A 21576-nucleotide genomic window follows, 5' to 3' on the forward strand; every position below is an offset into this window, starting at 1 on the left:
TTCGATTTAATATACATTATGCTAAATTTTGTGCACACTGACAATACAAGTGCCTATTATTTTAACACGTATATTCCTGTGTCAATTAAAAAAAAAAAAGATCAGAATTACATTATCGTATTTTAAAAATTTATTTTATTTCATGATTCCAGAGATGACATAAAAACTGGCTATACTTATGCTGCAAGGTAAGTTCTGACGTTACTAGAGATTTCAACAAAGTATTTTCTAATTTTTATGCTCTTTTATATATAGTAAGAACATTTTTCATGATATTAAGAAGTATGTTGATATTCTTTAAAAGTAAAAATTAAAAACAGATTTGATTGTTATGGTCCCCCATTTGAACAGTAGTAAGTCTCTGGATTTACAACGTTAGACACAGCAGATTGCCCCAAATTGCTTTGCTATAAAAAAAACACACACTCTCTTTGTTAGGTTTATTGATTTGAAGTGCATTTAACTTGTCATTCCATGAAAATATAGAAAAACTAAAACATATGGATAATTTATTCAAGCATTTTTTAAAAAAGATTTTGCTTTTTAAATTTGTAGACTTTGAAGTAAATATTATTTTTCACAAAATTATAAAAATGAAAAACTGCAGTAATTTACTGTTACAAAAGAATTATAAAATCTTTATTCAGATGTCCTTTCCTAATAAGTTCTATCAGATGTTAAGTAATAACTTGTGTGTGTATTAATAAACAGGTAAATGTACTGACAGAGTTTAGTTTAAGATCTTTAAAAGTGTAAGTCATTTTGTTGTAATCTGTATGACTGTTAGAGCTGTGGAACTGGTTATTTGAAATCTGGCTTTTTAATAACTGGGTGAAAAACTGGTTAAATATTTCCTTGTGTAAGACTTCGGTTAGTGTAGTGGCAAAAGTGTATTATCTATATATAGATACAAAAAATGTATTGTATATTGGTTAAATTACTTATTTTGATGTTAACATTTAGTCAACTACAAGCTACATAAGGTGAAGATGGTATATAGTTTAATAGTAAATGTGTAGTGGAAAACATTCATTGGAGAAATATATTCTTTAAGGTTATTGATGTTGATAAAGTTTATCTTTTCTTTTAAATTACAAAGAAAAATAATGGCACTATTATGTAGATTCTCTCTCATGATACATTATTTTTTTTACAGTGCAAGTTATTGTACTAGTGTTAGAACAGAGGATTACGAAAGTCCTAACATGTCGCGTTGTCGTCTTCACTTCACTCGTAGTTCATCATCACTCTCTCCTACAGAACTTGATGGGAGTGGACACAGTCAAGCCACAAGAGGTAGGACAATCTAAAATGTATTCAGGGAATGAAGAATTCAGTATTTTCTCATATTTCTTGCTTTGTGATGTTTATGGATGAAATATTTTCCTGAACAATAACTGCTCTGCTCCAAAGTGAAAACTTTTGTTTTATTTGCATTAATAAATTTGTAACAAAATGTAATATTTCCTTTATTTCAATTTTGAAATGTATATTTGGTTTTAAGTAAGACTCATCTTTAATATTAGTGGTTTATTTTAAGTAGCAATGTGAAAATTAAAAGTAAGTTTGGTTCTTAGTATGAAGCTGAATATCATATTTCGAGTAACTGAAAAAAGCTCCTTGTCAAGTCAAATCTTTTTAATCTTTCATAAAATGATATTATTGTGTTTTCTAGGTGTGAAAAGTAAAACTGAAAGATTCCAAAGTGAAAATGAAATTCACAACTCCAATAAGTTAGGGATGTTTTCAACTTATAGCTTTGATAGTAGAAAACAGAAGTACAATCTTTCCAATCGTCATAGAAACAAGGAGCATGCTAAAATCTTTAAAAAACTGGATTATATATATGGTAAGTTTAATCTTCTTGTATTGATTTAGATTCTAAAATTAATTGTATGTTGTCATATATGTAAACAACTCTTGGATTAGTGACCTGCAGTTGTGTCAGCTCTCATCAGTCTAGCTGAGTTTATGATAAAGAAATGTTATTCGTGGGAGCTTTATACATGTATATATAGCTTAGAAAGTAGCTGGAGAAAATTTTATGTACAAGTAACTATTGTATTCTTTTAATATAGAAAACAAGTGTTTGAGGCTGTCTGACTTTTTGTTTAAATTCAATTGCTTTTTCCCCAGCAAAAGTCAATAAACTGAATGTTGAATCTAACTGTAAAGATGGTGATGATATTTTATGTAGCGATAACTGAGAAATCAGAGTTTAAATACTGAGTAATTGTATGAATAACTGTAGACTAGACAATCTTTTTAACACATCCCTCAGCAGTCACAGTTTTTATTTTACAATTTGTTGAATATTAACTCATTTTAATCTAGAAACTCCCAAAGTGGGTGGTTTTGGACATACCTTTTCAAAACAAGTTCTTTTTTTAACTGATAAATCTTTTAAGTGAAATAAAGCATTTTCAAGTCTCCATACTAGTTAGTACTAAAGTCTACTTGCTGAGAGTAAATTCAGTATATATCAAATAGGGCCACACTGTCATCATCATAAATTTTCTTTCTTTTCTTTCTGACGGTTGGTTTGATGTAACATTAATTATCCTTGAGGAAAAAATTAATAATCAAAAGTGGTCAAAGACTAAGCAGTCCTCCTTCACCCTTCTTAAGATTAAGATTTTCAGAAAGGTTGTCATTCTATTTAAGCTGAATAGAAGAATGTTATCATCATGGAAGTGAAGGTGATGACAAATCAGCAACAAATTGTTGGAAATGAAAGTATGTCAATGATGATTGTTGGCAATGCATAAAAACAAACAGGACATATCAGGGCCAGGCAGGGATATGCAGATTCAAATGTCAATCATAAAATAAACAAATGCCAACCTCTTATGCTTCTGCTGTCATCTTTTTATATTTAGCTTCCAATTGAATGATATGAATTATTTCACCTGTAATTCTGTAGGGAAGTTTGAAGCATCACAGTAGTCAGTAGTAGGATGAGCAGTCAGGAACACTTTGGTAAAGGCATAATATTATACTTAACTAGCTACACAGTATCTACCAAGGTGGTTCTAAATGGTTCCTAAATATATCTGCATATCAGTTAGGGGCTTTCACGTTTCTTGTTCTTGGTTATTAAGTTGTGATGCTCTGATCGATTTTGTAACCTGTCCACTTCAAATCTCTCTTCAACACATCAATGACAAAAGAGTGTGGGAAAGCCTTCTTTTTAACCAATATAAATTTACAATTGAGAAAAACCAGATTTGATAGTTTTTTCCAACAAAAAATGTCCCCCACCAACTCATGAGGGGCCTATTAATATAAAAACTTAATATTGATCTGGATTTGTTCAGTAGCAACTGAACAGTGACCGAAGTATAAGATAATGATGAAATAAGAGTGACCAAATCGTAGATAAGTGCATTTTGTAGGACTGTTAGCGTAGGTTGATTATGGTCAATTTTAAGACTTGTATTCTGCAAAGACATATTATTCTATGCTTATATTGTTTGAAAAAGCAGACAGGTAGTTCTAAAGTGATATTAAAGAATTTCAGTGATGGAAATCAAAGTTTGCAACAAAGAAAAACCTTGCTGAAAATTGTAGAATAAACTTTCAGAATTTTTTTGGAATTCCTCTACAGTATTGTTTTTCTAACTTATTATTTATTACAGTTTTTATACATTTCAACACTAGAAAGTTTTAAGTAGTATATTAAAAGGTTTTGAAAATACTTGTTCTTGTATAGAGATAATTTTATATGATGTAGTGGAGATAATAAACTTCTAACTTTTTGTATCTGTTTTTATTGTATGTTTTGGTGAAACTTAAGTTTCTTTTTTCTTTTTCTGTTTGTGTGCATGTAATGATTTATTTTGAAATTAAAATTTCTTAGCATAATTGTAAATCATCATTTTGTGGTATCGTATTATACATAACCATATTTGTCTCAAACTGAGATTCTGCAAGGTTTTATGGGTAGTTTTTTTATTCTCTAGTGTTTTGGATTAGTTAATTTTGATGTTCTATGTAAAAAAATGTTAATTTTCACAAAAGTTAAATCTCTATTAGGTAAACCTGCAAATTTGCTAATTGTTTAGTAGCTAGAACAACTGAAAAGGTGGATTGTATGTTTGTTATTGGTAAGAAACTGCTAAGTGTGCATAGATTGATATTAGGGTGGTTCTTACTTTTTGACTTTTGATTTTCAGTTTTTATCCCTCATTTTGTTCCAATGTATAGTAAGTAATTTACACCAGGTTTTATTCAGACCTAATAACATACAAGGGTTGTTCAAAGTAATTAAAACTTTATCACTTTTGCTATATCTACAAATTCTAGAAGGTTGTAAGTTATTCAAGAATGTTCTAGTATATTATTATGAAATATTCTGGCATATTTTAGAATATTGTAGTATACTCTGAAATATTTCACATTTTTCAGAATGTTGAGAAACAATGCATATATAAATAATCCATACTGTCACTTTTTACTTCTGGAATAGTCTGTGTTACATCATACTACATATATAAATATTCCATACTGTCACTTTTTACTTCTGGAATAGTCTGTGTTACATCATACTACTTTTTTGAATTTTGTAAAGACAACTTCATGTTAGCTAACCTAGACATGATTGTTGAAAACTCTTTCCCATTTCAGTTTCTTAGTCTCCTCCTCTGACCTTCCAACTTCCCAACATACAGGTCGTTGTGTGTCTTGTTGGCAACTACATTATTAGGACTCGCCCTCTAGGAGCCTATCCCTCTCTCTCTCTTAGGCAGCCTTAGAGCTCCATTTTCAGCTGACATTTGGTTTCTTCTGAGTCTCGTATGTGACATATCTCTCTGCTTCTCTCCTTTTCCTCTGTTCATTTTCTCAAATCTCTTGGTCAAGAATGCCAGATAAGAGAGAGTATCCACCCCATTCTAGGTTATTACTTTCATCTCTTTATGCTCTCCAAGAAGATCAGAAATTATGTCTTGTGAATACCCATAGTCAACATTGTAATGCTACACCCCTCCATTCCAAATCCTGCATGGTTTCTTGTTTGAATCATTGGGATTGAGTTTTCCAGTTTTGTGCTTTTACTTTTGGTTTCATTTCTGCTTTTTATATATATTGATAGGGGCATATGCCCACCACGTTCATGAATAAAAGCAGAGTAGAGGTACCATTAATACGTGAATGATTGGCTTCAATTTGCCATTTCTTGGAAGGATTTCTATCACACCTGCATTCGTTTACAGGAAGTGAGTTGGCTGAGTTGACTTGTCAAGCCTTCCTAGACTTATAACTATCCAATATTTGGTACACGTGATAATGCCAAACCATGCAGATCGTATAAGCAGAAGTCAAAGGAATCAAGCTGTTTTGTTAGAAATGAGTATGTATTTGATAGATTTTCATGCAAGGAAAATGTTAACTTCAAGTTGTTTTCTTAATTTTGATATGTTACTGAAATAGCCTTATTTTTGTTCTTTGATTCCACCATATCTTTTGTTTGATCTTTGAATCTTGATATACTTTTAATGCAGCCATATTATTCAGGTTCTTGGATTCCACCTTAGTTTATGTTTGATCTCTGAAAATTGATATGTTGTTGATAACAAGTTACTGGAAAGTGTTTGTGATGTATTTATAGAAGTTTATCAAGTTAGTCTTTGTCTATCTTTTTATGCAGGTGTAGGGGAAGAACAGGATTCTAAAGTAAATGTAAGCAATGAACACAAAGGAGGAACATTTAACAGCATCAAACCTGTATCTCAGTACACACTTAGAGGTAAAGATTGTTTCTCTTATACTTAGTATAGTAGAACTTGTGATGCCTTCAGCTATAGACATATCCATCTTACCTATTAATAATAATGTTTTACTTACTACAGATTATAAAACTTTTGGACTTGTTGTTATTTTGTAAACAGAGTTCAATGACACTTCATCTTGGATCACAAGTTTTGTTGAGTAATTAAGACCACCTGCTTCTCATAATAGGCACATAGACCTAGGTTGTAATTAATGAAATGTAGTTTGTAAAGTTTACTTGTTGTGTTTCTCATCTTTGCTGGTAATATTAAAAAAAAATCTCAAGAAACTGTTGAAATGCACAGTCTTGCATTTGCACAAAACCTTGAAGTCTTTATGAATAAACAAAATGGAGTGATGTCCTTTGTTCGGTTTTAGCCAATCAGTCCAGGAAGAATTTTGTTCAATGCATGATGCAATGTGATGTTTTGTGAGTTATAAAACAAATTAATTATGTACACTCAGGATGTGAATAGTATAATTATGAGACATCCATCAGAATATAAATCTGTCTTGTGGTTCATTATGATATGTGTTTAAAAGACAAAATATGAAGAAAATTTCAGTTTGTTTTCATTTAGGTGGAATTAATGTGTAGATTTTTTTGATATACTAGGTTAGTTTGTATGCACAGTTTCTGATAAATTATTGTATAAAAGTAATGATTTATTATGTTCTTACGTGTACGTGGTAATCAATTAACAAGACTCATTTTATTGATTTGTGAACTTGATACTTACAAAACCAATTTTTTATTTTTTCATAAACAGTGGCTGCAACCACCACAATGTAATCATATTAACAATGCTGTTAATTTAAGTTTGATTGACGTAATTTAATTTCTTATTTACTTGCCTGACAAACATATATCCTTAGTTTGAAATGTATAGCCAAAATCTGAAGACAGCCACAAAGTATCTTTGAAAAGACATAGGAACTTTTGGTTTTCTCTTGCAGATGAAAATTTGATGAGTGTGTCAATGAATTAATAAAATTAAAGTTAAAAGATTGTTTGTTTTTTTCTTAACATATTTCACAAAATTTCCATGTGGTTTATTTATATTTACTTAATGGGGTAATCTTATAAAGACCTGTATTAACCCTACTTGCACAGGATCTGTTAGACCTGGCCCAACCTGTAGAGTTTGTAGAATTAATGTGTACTATACTTCTAAATAAATGTTTTGTATCTTCATGAAGCTCAGAGAGTTTTTAGTAAACATTACAAGTATGTTTCACATAAAAAAATTGAAACTTCAAGTGTTTTGGCTGAAGATTTGTTTGTGATTTTACTGAGTTAATCTGATTAAAACCTTGACTTGTGTAGGTAAGACTTTTTTTATCTTGCAGTTTCCATATATTTTACTTACATAATCTGTAGGACCTCCTAAATGAATATAATTTTTTTGGTAAATCTTTATCTCTCAATGTCTCCACTCTAACCTGTCAGACTAGTGAAAAATACGAGATGAAATCCTCCCCCCTCCCCCCCAATTTTAGTCACTTTTGGAATGGTAGCCCCCCCAGTGGCTCAGTGGTATGTCTGCAGACTTACAATGCTAAAATTCAGGTTTTGATACCCGTGGTGGGAAGAGCACAGATAGCCCATTGTATAGCTTTGTGCTTAATTCAAAAAATAAAATAATTTGGAACAGTAAATAAAAGACATTTGTAAATCAAACGTAAGTTTAGTTCTTATATCTGGAATTTTGTCTTTTCAAGTTTTTTATACTCTTAACTGTGAAGTATTTTTTTATTTAATGCTTGTGTTGTCTCACAAATGCCTTTTTAAAATTAAAATATAAAATTTACACTAAAAATAAATTAGCTAATACAAAAAAAATCGTCTAAAACTATTATAGTTTAATTGGTTTTCTAATTAAGCTGTAAATGGGGTAGTTACTGTTAGTTGGTTAAGCTAAACTCAGACAATGACAAACTAACTGAGGACAAATGTTCCCTGAGCAATCTAAACCCTTAGAATAATCATAAAACAAAATATTCTCAGTTGATTATAAATAATCCAGTAGAAAATGTCAGAATTACTGACATGGTTTTGAAAGATAGAATGTGATATGAAGGGTAAAGCACCTGTGTATCACTTATTTGTCTGTATTTCAGAAAAAGAAGCAGCTTGAAGACTAATTTTATACTAGCTAGGGAATATTTATAGCTCGTGTGTGTAATTTGTGGAAAACTTAGAAGAACATATAGTGGTAGAAAGAAATTCTGAAGTGGGCAATTTGGACCCTGAACGTGTCGGATGATACACAGCAGTGAAGATTGATGATTTATTTAAACTTTTTTTTTTATAAAAAGAAGAAATTAAACCTTTTATTGAAGTTTTAATTATAGTCCAGTTTTGGTTTCACATTTATTGATGTGTGTTGATAACAGTTATTTAAGTAAGTTTGAATACAACTCCTTAAAAGGTTGTGACATGCACATTTTGACTTCCACATGTGCACATAGACTATTTTTTGTTTTATGATGGTATAAACTGTTTAATGTTTTATAAAGTTATTAATTTACCATTATACATGACCATTTCTACGTTTTAGAATGGTTAGCAGAGAAAGCTAGGTGGTTGTGGCATTATATATGGATACATCTGTACAAATTAGTCTCTCATGTTCTTCTGTTGGATACGTGGTTTCTTTCCAGGTAAGAACTTGTGAAGATAACACTGTTGTTGTAGTTTGTAGAGCCTAGAAAGAAGCTGTTAATTTACATACAATCTTCCAGGTGATTAAAATTTGAAAAAAAGAGACATTTTGTTTTTAAAGTTAACTTAATTCTTTAAACAGTGAAACATTGATCTAAAAACTTTAAATTTTTTACTCTGTCACTTTGAAAACCACAGGATATCTTCTTGGTTACTGACACATCAGATTAACTATATATTACCCAAGTCCAGTATTTTACATTATAATGCAGAATATAAAACAACAACAACAACAGCACTGTGGATATTAAATTGCAACTATCAACTCATCATTAACTTTGCCTTTTTGTTTTGTTAACTCAAGATTTAGTCTATGGTTATGGTACTTTTATTCACTATTATTTGTTTGGCTGTTACCTATGATTATTTCAGTGAAATTCTGCTCTTTACATGAAAAGGAAATTTTTTTCAAAATTAGGCAAGAATGCCTTTAATTTTAATGAGAAAACCAATCATTGGATACTGTATTAGCAACTTCCATCAAGTAAAACTACTTTAAAAAAAAAAGTTTGATATTTTATCAACCTTGCTATATTGGATGTGGGTAAATAGATATAAAAGAAATTGTAGTGAGACAGAAGGTAACCTTTGTGTATAGTAACTTAGACTAGATAGTATTTAAAAGAATATTTCAGAGGAGGAACAGTACACCACTTATTGAATTCTACATTGATTTTGTGGTGACAGACATAAGTAATCAGTGTAAATAATGTTGTTTATTGGTTTTATAAAATGTTTGTCTTTTTTCAGTTTACTAACTTGTTACCAGAAAATTACCATGCTGTAGAATTTTTTTTCACAGATGCAAACTAAAGTTTGAAGAAATAATAATAAAAATCAATAGTTGGAGATGATGCTTCTATTTTGTATGCAAAATATTTGAACTTTTAAAAGTCATGTGACAGCATTTTGTTTTGGGACTGTTTTCCTACTATATAAATGCTGAGCACAGATTGTCAGAACAACTCTGAATTTCCCACATAGTTCCTGGTCTTTTTCAATTCTGTAAGTGGTACAATGAACTCAAATGTCCATTTATCCATGAAAACTTCACAGTAATGCAAACCTAATGTGTTCTGCATTACACTTGCAATCACACATACATTGCTTTCAAGGACATCATTTGCAAGATTAATGTATATTTATTTAGTTCAAGCTATATATGCATAAAGTTCTTGACCTGCACATACTTTGAATTCACCAAACTTCACTGATTATGGACATACCAAATGTGACATCTATTTTCACTCTTGAGTCCTCTCCGAGTCAAATGTTATGAACAGCACTTACCAAACAACAACCTGTAAATGGTGTATAAAATAACTCAAGAATTGAAAATTTACATCCAGAAATGGGACAAGTAAAAAGATATTTCCTATAGATACATGTAATAAAATCTTCAGTCTCACTGATTTTCTAGTTTGGTTGCTAAAAATGGGAATAAAGAATATATTAATTTACATCTAATGGAACATACAGATGGGTGTATATAATTTATAAATAAAACCAAAAAAATGCTGTCCTGTCAAGAACAAATAAACAAAACAAGGTCAAGAATGTCCTAAAATCTAAAGACCATCTCTTTTCTTCCTTGCTTTTTATCAGACCTCAGCATTTGTTCTAGCTGTTATAAATATTGAAAAGGCTTTGGTCTGTATGTGTTTTTTTGCTTTCTTTTTCTGTTCTGGAAAGTCCAGGCCCAGCATGGTCAGGTGGTTAAGGCACTCTACTCGTAATCTGAGGGTCGCAGGTTTGAATCCCTGTCACACCAAACATGCTCACCCTTTCAGCTATGGGAGCATTGTAATGTTATGGCCAGTCTCACTGTTTGTTGGTAAAAGAGGAGCCCAAGAGTTGGCAGTGGGTGGTGATGACTAGCTGCCTTCCCTCTAGTTTTACTCTGCTAAATTAGGGTTGGCTAGTGCAGATAGCCCTCGTGTAGCTTTGTGTGAAATTCAAAAAACAAACTGGATAGTCCAATACTGTTAATTTTAAATTGAAACTGCAGTTACCTACCATTAATATTGCTTTCTGGTTTTGTTAGCTCAAGTTTTAGCCCGTGGTTACAGTGATTTCATTAACTGTTGAAGTGAAGTCTTTAACTTTTAATATGTATCACTGAAGTGTTTTGATGCTACATATGGTTATTTTAGTGAAATGTTGTTTTTCATATCTGTGGGTAATTGTTTTCAAAATCAGACAAAGATGATTTTAGTACACAATATTATAAGAAATGCTGTGGGGAATTAAGAGATTTAAGATTTTCACTTTTTCAAGTGTGGTTTTGTGTCAGTAATAGTTTAACAAAGGTTTATAAGCACTAACTGTTATGAGGAGTTAATATGATACAATCTGTTTTGAACAGGTTTTCAAGAGTCAACAGGAAATTCCTGCTTCTCACATTACTTCCTATGGTTCTTTTACTTCTCTATCTGTGTGGTACGTTGAATTGTCATTTTGGAATATAGTATTTCTGAGCTAATGATCTTAAATGGCACAACAATGCTAATAAAACTAATTCACTTTAGAGAATGCTCTGTATCTGAATTAAATTTTGGTGATTTTTGTATTGTTTTGTGTACAAATATTAGTGCTTTGTGTTCTTAACATTAGAAAGAAATTGCATGTTCCTTAAAAATGTGAACACCTTTATATTATAAGGTAAAGATAAGCTCTATATTTCATTCTGGTTTTAAATGTTTTTAATTGTACATGTAATCAATGATTTCACCACACTGCTTCTTCTGTGTTGTTCTCAGCACTTATAAGCAATCTTTGTTTGTAAGCATTATTTGCTATTGTGGATGTACTAAGCATCATATACAAGTATAACAATGCAGATAAGAAAACAAAAATGGATAAGTACCTTAATTATTATTTAAAGTTATTTAAATTTATTAACACACCAGGTGGACATAATATGATGTACACTTGGAATAAAAGTTTTATAGTTTTACCTACTTAATAAGATATATGTGAGGATTCTACAGTTGAAGGTATATTTGTGTCTCAGTATTTATATTATTTTAGTTACCTTCCTTTACAGAAGTTAATCATCTTTTTTTCTCTAGTGGTTTTCATGAAGTACATGTATTACAATAAAGTTATATTTCTTTAATTTGATCATTGTGGAATAACTTTTCTAATGTTTGTTTAGATTGTGTTCAGTTTAATTCACATTTTCGTTTGGGCTTATTTCAGACAACTTTAATGGAATAAATACTGATATTTAGCTAAACCTATTTTACATAACTCTTATGATTCTAAATTGTTCAAAATTTTAAGAAAATTATTTTGGTTAAATTTTAATTAACGAATGTTTATGAACTAAGTGTCATGTATCAAACAAGTTGAATTAAACCTGTATTAAAATGGATGGAATATTCAAAACTTATTGGATCAATGCTGCTGTGCAGGAGTGCATTTTGTTATAGACATCTTGTAAATTGACTCAATAATTTGTTTTGTAACAGTTGTGAAATACTGAGGTAGCTCTATTGTAAACTTTATGTAGCTAACTACTAGTGTACTAAACAATTATAATATTTACAGAAGTTATTTTAGAATGTCTTTACTCAAATATATAGACATGGATTAGAGGTTGCTACCTTTCTAGTACAATATTATTCACTTTTTCATAGAATATAGATTGATGCACCTCACTCTTGTATTTAATTTCACTAAACATGGAGTTAAATAAATGGGATTTCCTTTTAAAAACAACAAACATTCAGACAGTTCTCAACTACATTTATTTTTTATCAATTATTAAAATTCAGTGTAAAATCAGAAATGATTAGTGTCTTATTTAGCTATATGCTTTTTAAAGTTTATTCTGTACACAACTATTTAAGTTATTAAAACCAATCAGCTTTGCTTTATAACTTAGTTAACAAGTTCTAGGCTTATTTGATTAAATTGTGGCAATCTGTTAATAAGTAGACTCTTCTTTATACAGATTGCACTCATCATTAGCCTTAATTAATATCTAAAGTAATTTGAATAAGAACTTGTGTCACTTTCACGTCGTGTGTGTTTCAGGACAGTAGAGGCTTGATGTTTGGTTTTGAATTATGTTGACTATAGCCATGCGACAACAAGAACTTGTAAATTGATTTGCTAATTTGCTGTTTTCAATAGCAGTATTCTATCCTTACATATAAAAAAACAAACTATACACAGTATCCTTATTTCATAGTAAGTCTCAAAGGTACAAGTGGGTATAAAACTGTACAAGTATGCATAAATTCATGATTACACTAAAACAGCTAGCAGCAGATGACATAGAATTTATGGTTACATTAAGATAGCTATCTGCAGATGACATAGGATTCATGGTTACACTAAAACAGCTAGCAGAAGATGACATAGGATTCATGGTTACACTAAGATAGCTAGCAGTGGATGCTTTAAATTCAGTAATTTATGACTGTTCAGTAATGCTAGTGCTTAATGTTCATAAAGTATTTTTTTTATTATTGATGGTTATTTTTTGTTGTAAGAAAGGAAAGCAGGATGTTTTAAAACATTTGATATTAAGTAACAAAAGATATGTATGTGTAACCAGGTAATGTAACTGATGCTTTTAAATGAAAAATATAGTCAAGTAACTTGTGAAGTATTTGTCTGTTTTGTTTCAAAAAGTATGTTTATAGATGTTTTAGTCACCAATGATTTTCAATGTTTCTTAAAGATTGTCAGAATTAATCATTCCTTTTTTTAATGTACATTACTAACATGTTTACTGACTATAAAACTGAGATGGCTAAAAACATTCCTTGTGCATGTGTCTAATGCTGCTTTTCTTATATTATAAACATAGTGTTTGCATGCTTTATTGAACTATGTCACTTTCCTTTCTATGCCATCAAACATTTTCTCCATTCTGTGCTATCTATGGTATTTCCTGTTATCACTCCATGTGACATTATGGCCCCTTCAGGCTTGGAGCAAGGGGAGGAGGTACATATGGTATCTGGTCCACTTGGTATTTTGTCTTCGTTATCATCCAGTGTGTCCTTTATGTGGCCAAAAAGGGAGCTGAAGACATCTGACCAACAAGTATGCACAATTATACATCTTCAAAGATTATTTTTTCTTCAAGTATATACATGTAATGATTTCATTTAAGAGTAATATATAAAAGTCATAATGAATAAGATAGAGAGTGGCCTAATAAGCTTCCTGGGTGTTATTTTAATGCCATAATATAATTTTGTCCATTAAACTATTATACATAACTACTTTGTACAGTATTTCTGTTTTTACTAATATATATGTAGATAACTACAGAAGAGATCCAAAGTTTAGTGTCAAAGGTGTTGAGACAAGAAGTAAATCACTGGACAAAACAAATGGTCACTGAGCAGGAAAGTTACAGGCACAAACAGGTACTAGTTTCTCATAAATATCTGTAGCATTTCAGAAAAATGTTTAAAAAATTAGACCTCTGAGTATCATAGATGTAGTTTTTAACAGTGTTACATTTCTTTAAGATCAAATTGACAGTGGTTATATAAATGAACAAATCATTATTTAGCAGGAAAATTACAGGTACTAGTTTCTCTTAAATATCTAACATTTCAAAAATATGTGTTTCTGCAATATGTTTAAAAATTAGGCCTCTTAACATTATCGATGTAGTTTATAACAGTGCTACATTTCTTTAAGATCTAATATGAGGGTAGTTATATAAATGAACAGCTTACAGTTTGAAGAGAAACAGCATTACCAATTCAGCTTTATTTGTACTGAATTCGTGAGTCAAGTCTCAGTAAAGAAGTACAGGTCTAAGGTTTTTGAAAGATAAGATTATTTGTAAGTATGAGGTATCTGATTCCTTAAAACTAATTAAAATGTATTATTAGAATGTAGAATTTAGTCAACAATGTAAATTAAACTGGTTCAGTTGTAATCAATGCAGAAACCTATTTGTAAACCTGAAGATGTCATTGTAGAAGTAATACTAGAAAAACAAACAACTTTAGCGATTAATCTTTGAACTTCTTTGTAAGACATAAAACAATTTTAAAAGCTACTATTATCATATACTTTGGCCCATGTTAAACAATGGTGTGAAAAATATGAACTTAAACATCTAGCTCTTACAAGGAAATAAAACTGCAGAAACATTTGTTACAATTGAAGAAAGATTACAATTACTACTGAAAGTGTTTCTTAAGAATTAGTCCTGTTAGAACTTGCACTGTAATAACACAGTTTGAAATCTAAAAGTTGAACAGTCCTTTGAGGCTGTTAGTACTTATTAGAAACATATTATAGTTTTTTAATAAATTTTCAACATTAAATGTTGGTGTAGAATCTCTACAGTAACATTCCATTAGGAGAATATTTATTTGTGTTTAGAATGTCTCGTTTCTTCTTTTCAGGTATAGTTCATTTAATCTTTTTTTGGTTACAAAGCTGCATCGAAGATTTTTTTTTTTATGTTTGACAAGTATCCAAACATGAAATTTACATTCAAGTTTGAATAGCAGCTTAATTATTCATTTTTAAATACATCGGCTTTTAGTTGAAAGGATAGTTTCAAAATACGTGGATATGATGGATCAAATTTTCAAGACTATATATCATTTTCATAGTTTCATTCCTGAAATATTTAAAATGAATTAGGTCGGAGTACTTATTAAGAAACAGTAGTTTCTTCTGTGATGATATAGTTTCCATTAAACAATTTTTTGAAATTTGATATTAATATCAATAAAATAGTAACTACACTGACTCTTCTTATTTTGAAGGTAGTTGAACGTACTAAAAAAAAACAACAAAAATCAGTAATAATAATAATAATTGTGTTCAGAATAACAGTCACAGTAAAGAAGAAAGAATTTAGTTTTAATTCTGAGTAAAATAAGTGCTTCTTATCTTTTAAGGATGTTATCCTGAGAGGAATAAATGCTTCTTTCCTTTTAAGGAAGTTGAAGTTATCCTGAGAGGAATAAATGCTTCTTCCCATTTATGGATGCAATCCTGATCAAGATAAATGCTTCTTCCCTTTTAAGGATGTAATAATGAGAGGAATAAACATTTCTTTCTGTTTGAGGATGTGATAACTAAAACTAAAGAATTTTCATCTTTAAACCTACATTTTATGGTTGTTCTGAGGAAACTGGAAAGTGCAACACAGAAATTCAAATGAAAGATTTAAATCACTGGAAGCTCCTTCAACTATGTGGAGATTTATCTCTTAATTAAAAACGATAACCTTCAAGTCTAGTTACAGGATGTTGTATGTGGTAATATGCTAGGGAAACATGCACAGTTGGACTACATGAAGGCAGTAGAAGCATAGTTTGTAAGAAGGATGATGCAGGTTAAATGTATTGAAAGGATGACTAATAAAACTGTTTTTAGATTGTGTGAACAGGACAGGTAATTATATCAAATGGCACAGAGTAAACAACTGAGATTTTTTAGGTATGAAGTACAAGGATGTAGTAAGTTGATGGAAAGCAACAGGTGAGATAACTTGTGGAAAACCTTCATTACAACAGTACAAACAAAACAAGTCTTGCTGTTCTGGAAAACCTTCAGTATAATAAACAACACTAAGTACAAGGAGAATGGTACAAGAATGGTTACCCACAATAACTCATGTGAGATGTCTTGGACAGTTAGTACAAGGAGGTTGTTTGCTGATGGAAGTCATCAATAAGAAATGAGAAATCCTGGATATATATAAGAGAAAGTTAATTAAAACCATCAATAACAGGTGAGATATCCTGGACATGTACTATGAGAAAGTCTGTTGATGGAAACCAATGATAACAGGTGAGATATCCTGGACACATATTAGGAGATAATCTCCTGATAGAAACTGACAATAACAGGAAAGGAGAAATAGCCAGGGGAAGCCAGTGAAATGATGAGACAACATCAGGAAGAGATTGATGTTAACAACATGAAATATTGAGAACTATAGCCACCATTCCCTGAAATAAAGAACTCAACCTCTGACTTTTTGATTAATCATTAGATTGGTGTTACTCCTCTAAAAATGCCCATTTTGGGAAACTGGGTATTTATCAAGAATTGCTTAGCATCTCCTTGGGATATGTAACATTACTGTTACAAGTGAAAAACCTTGTAATAGTTAGCGTAGAATAGTGATGTGCCTTTATTACTTTTTTGTACAGTAACTAATAACATTTTTTTAAAAGAAACTTTTCATAATTCTGATAACTTGAATCTCACTCTGTCTTTTGGGGAGAAGAATACACATTGGATAATAATCAATGTGGAAATTTGTCTTTCTTATGAATAATAACAAGTACAGGTCTTGTGTTAATGGAATGAGATTGTCTAATAACAGTACATTATATCTTAGAGGGAATTCAACTATTAATTTATGAAATATCTATATAGGATTGTATATTTTTGTACAAACTTAAATCTAATATTGTCTTACAACTTAAGTAATATATTTCCAACAAAATTCAAAATTGTGGTTGCAGAAATTTTTCACAGGCTTTAAACAAATTCATATTGTGATTTATTTAGTTTAATAATAGAGATAAGATGAAGAGTTATTGACTTAGTATTGGCCAGCATTTTCTGAATATTGGCAAAATGGATGGTTTGGCAGATACAGGTATGCCAGTAAAGCTCTATTTGATTTTAGGATGAACATTTGAGAGAGATGACATGTAGGTTTCAGAACTACAAATTTGAAACCTTTAAAGTTAAGTTTGGCAATGCCAATTTTCCTCAAGCTGTTAGTATATTTTCCTCGTGTCATCAGTAATTTTCACCAAATTTCAAAAATTGTCAAATAATTTCATCAAAACATATATATTTATTTAAAAATATCAGATATGAATAGAAACCTCATAGCAATGGTGTGTACCTTTATGAATGTAACTAGTGATATTTTGTTTAAAACTGTTTTTGTAGGACTTTGGGGTCTTCATTCTTTTCTTATTTTAAAACTTAATCAATATTGTAATGAGAAGTTTCTTCTATAGTGATTACGTAAAGTATTAATCTTAAAAATTTACCATTGTGAAGATTTTTAATCTGATTTCTTTGTTTTGTAAAAAATAAATTTATGTACAACATTTCTTAAGTGTGAAGTATTTTATTAGAAGCCTAAGTTACAGGTTAATATTTTTTCTCTTTCTGATATCTAATTCTTTCTTTTATTTTCTTACAGGCGAAGGATATGACTACACATACCACACAATTGTCTGATCTCTACACTCAAGTAGAAACAATATTGTCACAATTTCATGTAGGTAGCAGCTATGTATGGAGTTTCAATATGCATTAGAAAACTTCATTTTTAAAATTTTTTGGATTATGTAAGTAATTTCTTACAGTTCTTTGAAGATATTTGAGTTGTATTGAAATGAATCATTAGTTGTTTTGAAGTGTCCTCCATGGTAGTGAGATAAATTAGGACATTGTATGGCAGACTTTTGTAGAAGTGATCTTTTGAGAGTAAGATAAACAAGATGTTATACAAGGATGAGTTAGTATAACAATAGAGTTGTTTAACAGTCAATCCTAATAATAGTGACCGTTATTTTAACACAACATTTGTAGTAATTATAATTTTTATAATGTTAGTGCATTCATTGTTTGTTTCATTATGTAGCATGTAAATGAAGAAGTAAGAATGTTGAGGACAAAAGACAAAACTGATGATGCCAGGTAATACCTACTGAATTTTTGTGATTCTTTAATTCAAAATGGTTTTACTTACAATTGAATACAATTTTACAGAAGTAGATGAACTGTTTAATTTGGTACCCTTTTCTGTGTGCTAAGTTAGATAACTATAAATATTTGATAATCAAATCATGAAATAATACCTTATATTTCAAATATTTTTTTTCTGTAATAAGGAAAAAATGTTTTGATTTTAATTACTATAATGAATGTACATACAAGTTAATTATTTGCATTGAAATTAAGATTATTTTTTTTCAAAACCATAAAATCACCTAAATAGCATTTTTTGGTATTGAGAATGTTGGTTTTCATTTTTGGTAACTTCTATTTATACTGAAAAATTGTAAGCACACAAATTTTCATTGAGATATGATTGAGGCAGTTTTTTAACACTATACATAAGGAGAGTGAGAATCTTATCAGTTTCTCCATTATTACTGATTAGACAATGAAAGAGGTGATATGGAAGTAAGGGTGGATACTTCAAGTCTTAAAATCCTGTGTCTTGAGTAAGCTAAGATGTACACTTGTATGCTAACAAGTATTGCATAAATTAACATTCTTTCAAAATAATTATTTCACACTTTTACATATGAATTTAATATAAGGCTTAATGTTAGTGTCATAAGGTATTCTCATTTCTAGGTGTGGATCTGGTAAATATGTAGGTCTTTATTGTTTCCTCCTTGAAATTCCATATCACTAGCTGAACTTGTGCATTCATAAACTCTTATTCCTACATATTATAGACACTATTGCTAGATATTCTGTCTAAGTAATAAGGCAATAAAGCTAATGATTTTATTTAACCTTTACAACACCACTGAGAGATGCTTTTATCAATCTGGTAGTTATTGACATTAGTATTAATCTCGCATTTAAGTGATCATTAGTGGTATAAAGTACTATGTCATCCACAACTGCTAAATCATGAGTAACACCTTTTCCTAGAGCATTTAACTTGCTGGAAGAACCTTTTTGAGATCTTTTAATATGTTCTTCAAATATGTGTTGGGTCTAGCTTTTCGTAATAGTGAAAATGTAATGGTAAGATGAGAAGTAAACTCATTAGGTTGTAATTGTACAATAAGTCAGATTGTTTGTGACAAAGAGATGTGGTCTTCATTCTCGTAGTTTCTTTCTTTCTCAGGACAAAGAGAAAGGGCCACACATTTATGCAGTAACTCTCCCAGTACTGGCAACTGTTTTGTGCTTGTTATAGTTTTCATACTATAACTTTTAAAGTAGTAAGAGTATCTTCACAGAATTTGGCAGATTATCAGTAAACATTACAAGGCATTCATATGCAAAATATCAGAAATTTTTCTTAAGTTTTAAGATTAATTAAACAGTGCTTTTCTCCTGCCTTTATTTTCTTTTCAAATGCTGACTATCCAACATGGAAAGCAATTTTGATTTTAAGATTAAAAATACATCTATGCACCAGAAAATTTTCAAATTTCACATGTGAAATCATGTATAATCTCCAGATTATTATCAAACTTTTTTTAGAAAAAAATGTTTTATATTCTTTTTTCACTACTGTATCTCTGTATGGATTTGGTCAATTTGACTGATGTTGTAACCACCATGAAAAATTGGGAAATAGATATAAATTACGCTTTTCATTCTATAATGAGTACAGATTATAACAAAAACACAAATGTTTAATTTAAGTAACTTAAATCATGTAATATTATGTATCTTTATGTATTTGTATATTGATCTTTTAGCCATACCTGGCTAACACTGCAGAAGTTACAATGACACAACATATGTGCACTTGTGTTACTGTATCCCAGTGACATAAAATTAGCCTCTACAAAATGACCTGTCTTGGCTGTGTTTTAGTGGACTGGTGTTTTTTAAAATATACTTACATTTCCATTATAATACATTACATATGATTATACTATTTATAAACAAGTTTTTAAACTTATTTTTCTTAAAACATAGAACAGTAAATAAAGAAGTGTAGCAAATAATTGTCTTTTGTGGGTGCAAACTTTGTATTTGGTTGCTGCTTGCCATAGGTTGCTAAGCCTTATCACATTTTACATGTGGATGATGTGAAACAAAATTTTTTAGGTCTTTTTTACATATTGAAATAACCAAAATTCATAAATTACTATATCTATTCTAAAAAATTCCATCATAATTTATTAAGTGTAGTAACTAAGCTTTATTTATGTAAGAATATGAAACTTCGAGCTCACTAATATCTTATCACATGGAATCTATTTTGTTGCTCAGATACTTTGCAGGGGCTTAAAAAAGCACTAGAGGGACATTCTCAGCTTTCAGTTGGTTATACAGATATCACTGGGCAAAGTAAATGGATGTAAATAGGAATTTAAAAAAAATTAAAAGTGTGGGTGGGGCAACCTTAGCTGATTCAATAAATATATTAATATCAAAGAAAAGGGAAAAGGTAGGAGGCTCTTATATTACATTTTAGCATGTCAATACCTGTATTTTGAGTATCTAAGTCATAAAAAACCTATAGGCCTTGTAGTTGAATATAACAAACATTAATTTGTACAAATGCTGCATTCAACATGCCACATGACACACAAAAATTGATATTTGTGTGTTTTGTAATATTTACTTTAAAAGTAAAGGTTTAATAAGTAATGTATAATACTAGAATTTGAATTATGATCTACAGTTTGATATGAAACTTGTTGACATGCAGCTTTGTACAAAAGTGTTTGGACAAAATCAAAAATTAGATTTCAGGCTACTTTAAAAAAACAGTGGTAGGTTAATCACAGGTAAAAGATCAAAATTTGATTAATATTTATATGTAGTACAACAAAAACTTGGTGGAAGTAGTTGAGTTTAACAAACAGTTAATATTTTTTTGTCCCCATTTTTCTTAAATAACTGAAGACAGCCCTTCAGGCATTGTTGCAACATATTTAATCAAAGTGACATTTGGGATTTTTCTCCAAATATCTTTAACACACTTCCATAGAGTTTCTATGTAAGTAAGTTTTGATTTCTCAAGTTTTTCATCTGTCAAATCCCAGATCTACTCAGTTGGCTTCACCCTGGCTACCTGGTAGGTGTTATGAATTGAGGTATCTTTCATTTTTCTTCGACTGATATACAACCTATGCTTTGAATCAAATATTTTAATCTTTCACTCATCCATCTAAAACACCCATTTCCAGTTATCAACAGTCCATTTTTTGTATTTTTTAGCAAATTTAAGACTCTTGACAATGTTTGGAGATTGAAGTAAAGGTTTTTTTAACTGCTACATGACCAATTGTTCCATAATCATTGTGTCTTTTCTGTCATTTGGTTCATGGTCATTTATCTCATGCTTGAGATCAGTGGTAGTTTTATCTCTGTCTTGAAAACTGTATTAGCAATGGTGCTTA

At 30.1% G+C, this 21576-nt stretch overlaps 2 protein-coding genes across 5 annotated transcripts in view; one reads left to right on the top strand and one right to left on the bottom strand.

Annotated features, from left to right (window-relative positions):
* The window catches only part of LOC143238001 (uncharacterized), an 86969-nt gene that overhangs the window by 51691 nt on the left and 13702 nt on the right, over positions 1-21576 (top strand). For all 4 annotated transcript variants that reach the window (XM_076477862.1, XM_076477861.1, XM_076477863.1 and 1 more), the window contains exons 4-13: positions 153-188; positions 1157-1296; positions 1676-1849; positions 5648-5746; positions 8331-8433; positions 10860-10933; positions 13437-13555; positions 13777-13884; positions 17667-17744; positions 18111-18166. In XM_076477862.1, coding sequence (XP_076333977.1) covers positions 153-188; positions 1157-1296; positions 1676-1849; positions 5648-5746; positions 8331-8433; positions 10860-10933; positions 13437-13555; positions 13777-13884; positions 17667-17744; positions 18111-18166 — 987 coding nt within the window. The remainder of the gene's footprint in view (positions 1-152; positions 189-1156; positions 1297-1675; positions 1850-5647; positions 5747-8330; positions 8434-10859; positions 10934-13436; positions 13556-13776; positions 13885-17666; positions 17745-18110; positions 18167-21576) is intronic.
* The window catches only part of LOC143238003 (uncharacterized), a 42416-nt gene continuing 29187 nt past the window's right edge, over positions 8348-21576 (bottom strand). The window contains exon 2 of the transcript XR_013020372.1: positions 8348-8477. The gene's annotated coding sequence lies outside the window, so the exon portion shown is untranslated. The remainder of the gene's footprint in view (positions 8478-21576) is intronic.

Source organism: Tachypleus tridentatus, chromosome 13 (genome assembly GCF_004210375.1).
Source record: "Tachypleus tridentatus isolate NWPU-2018 chromosome 13, ASM421037v1, whole genome shotgun sequence".
Classification (NCBI taxonomy): domain Eukaryota; kingdom Metazoa; phylum Arthropoda; class Merostomata; order Xiphosura; family Limulidae; genus Tachypleus; species Tachypleus tridentatus.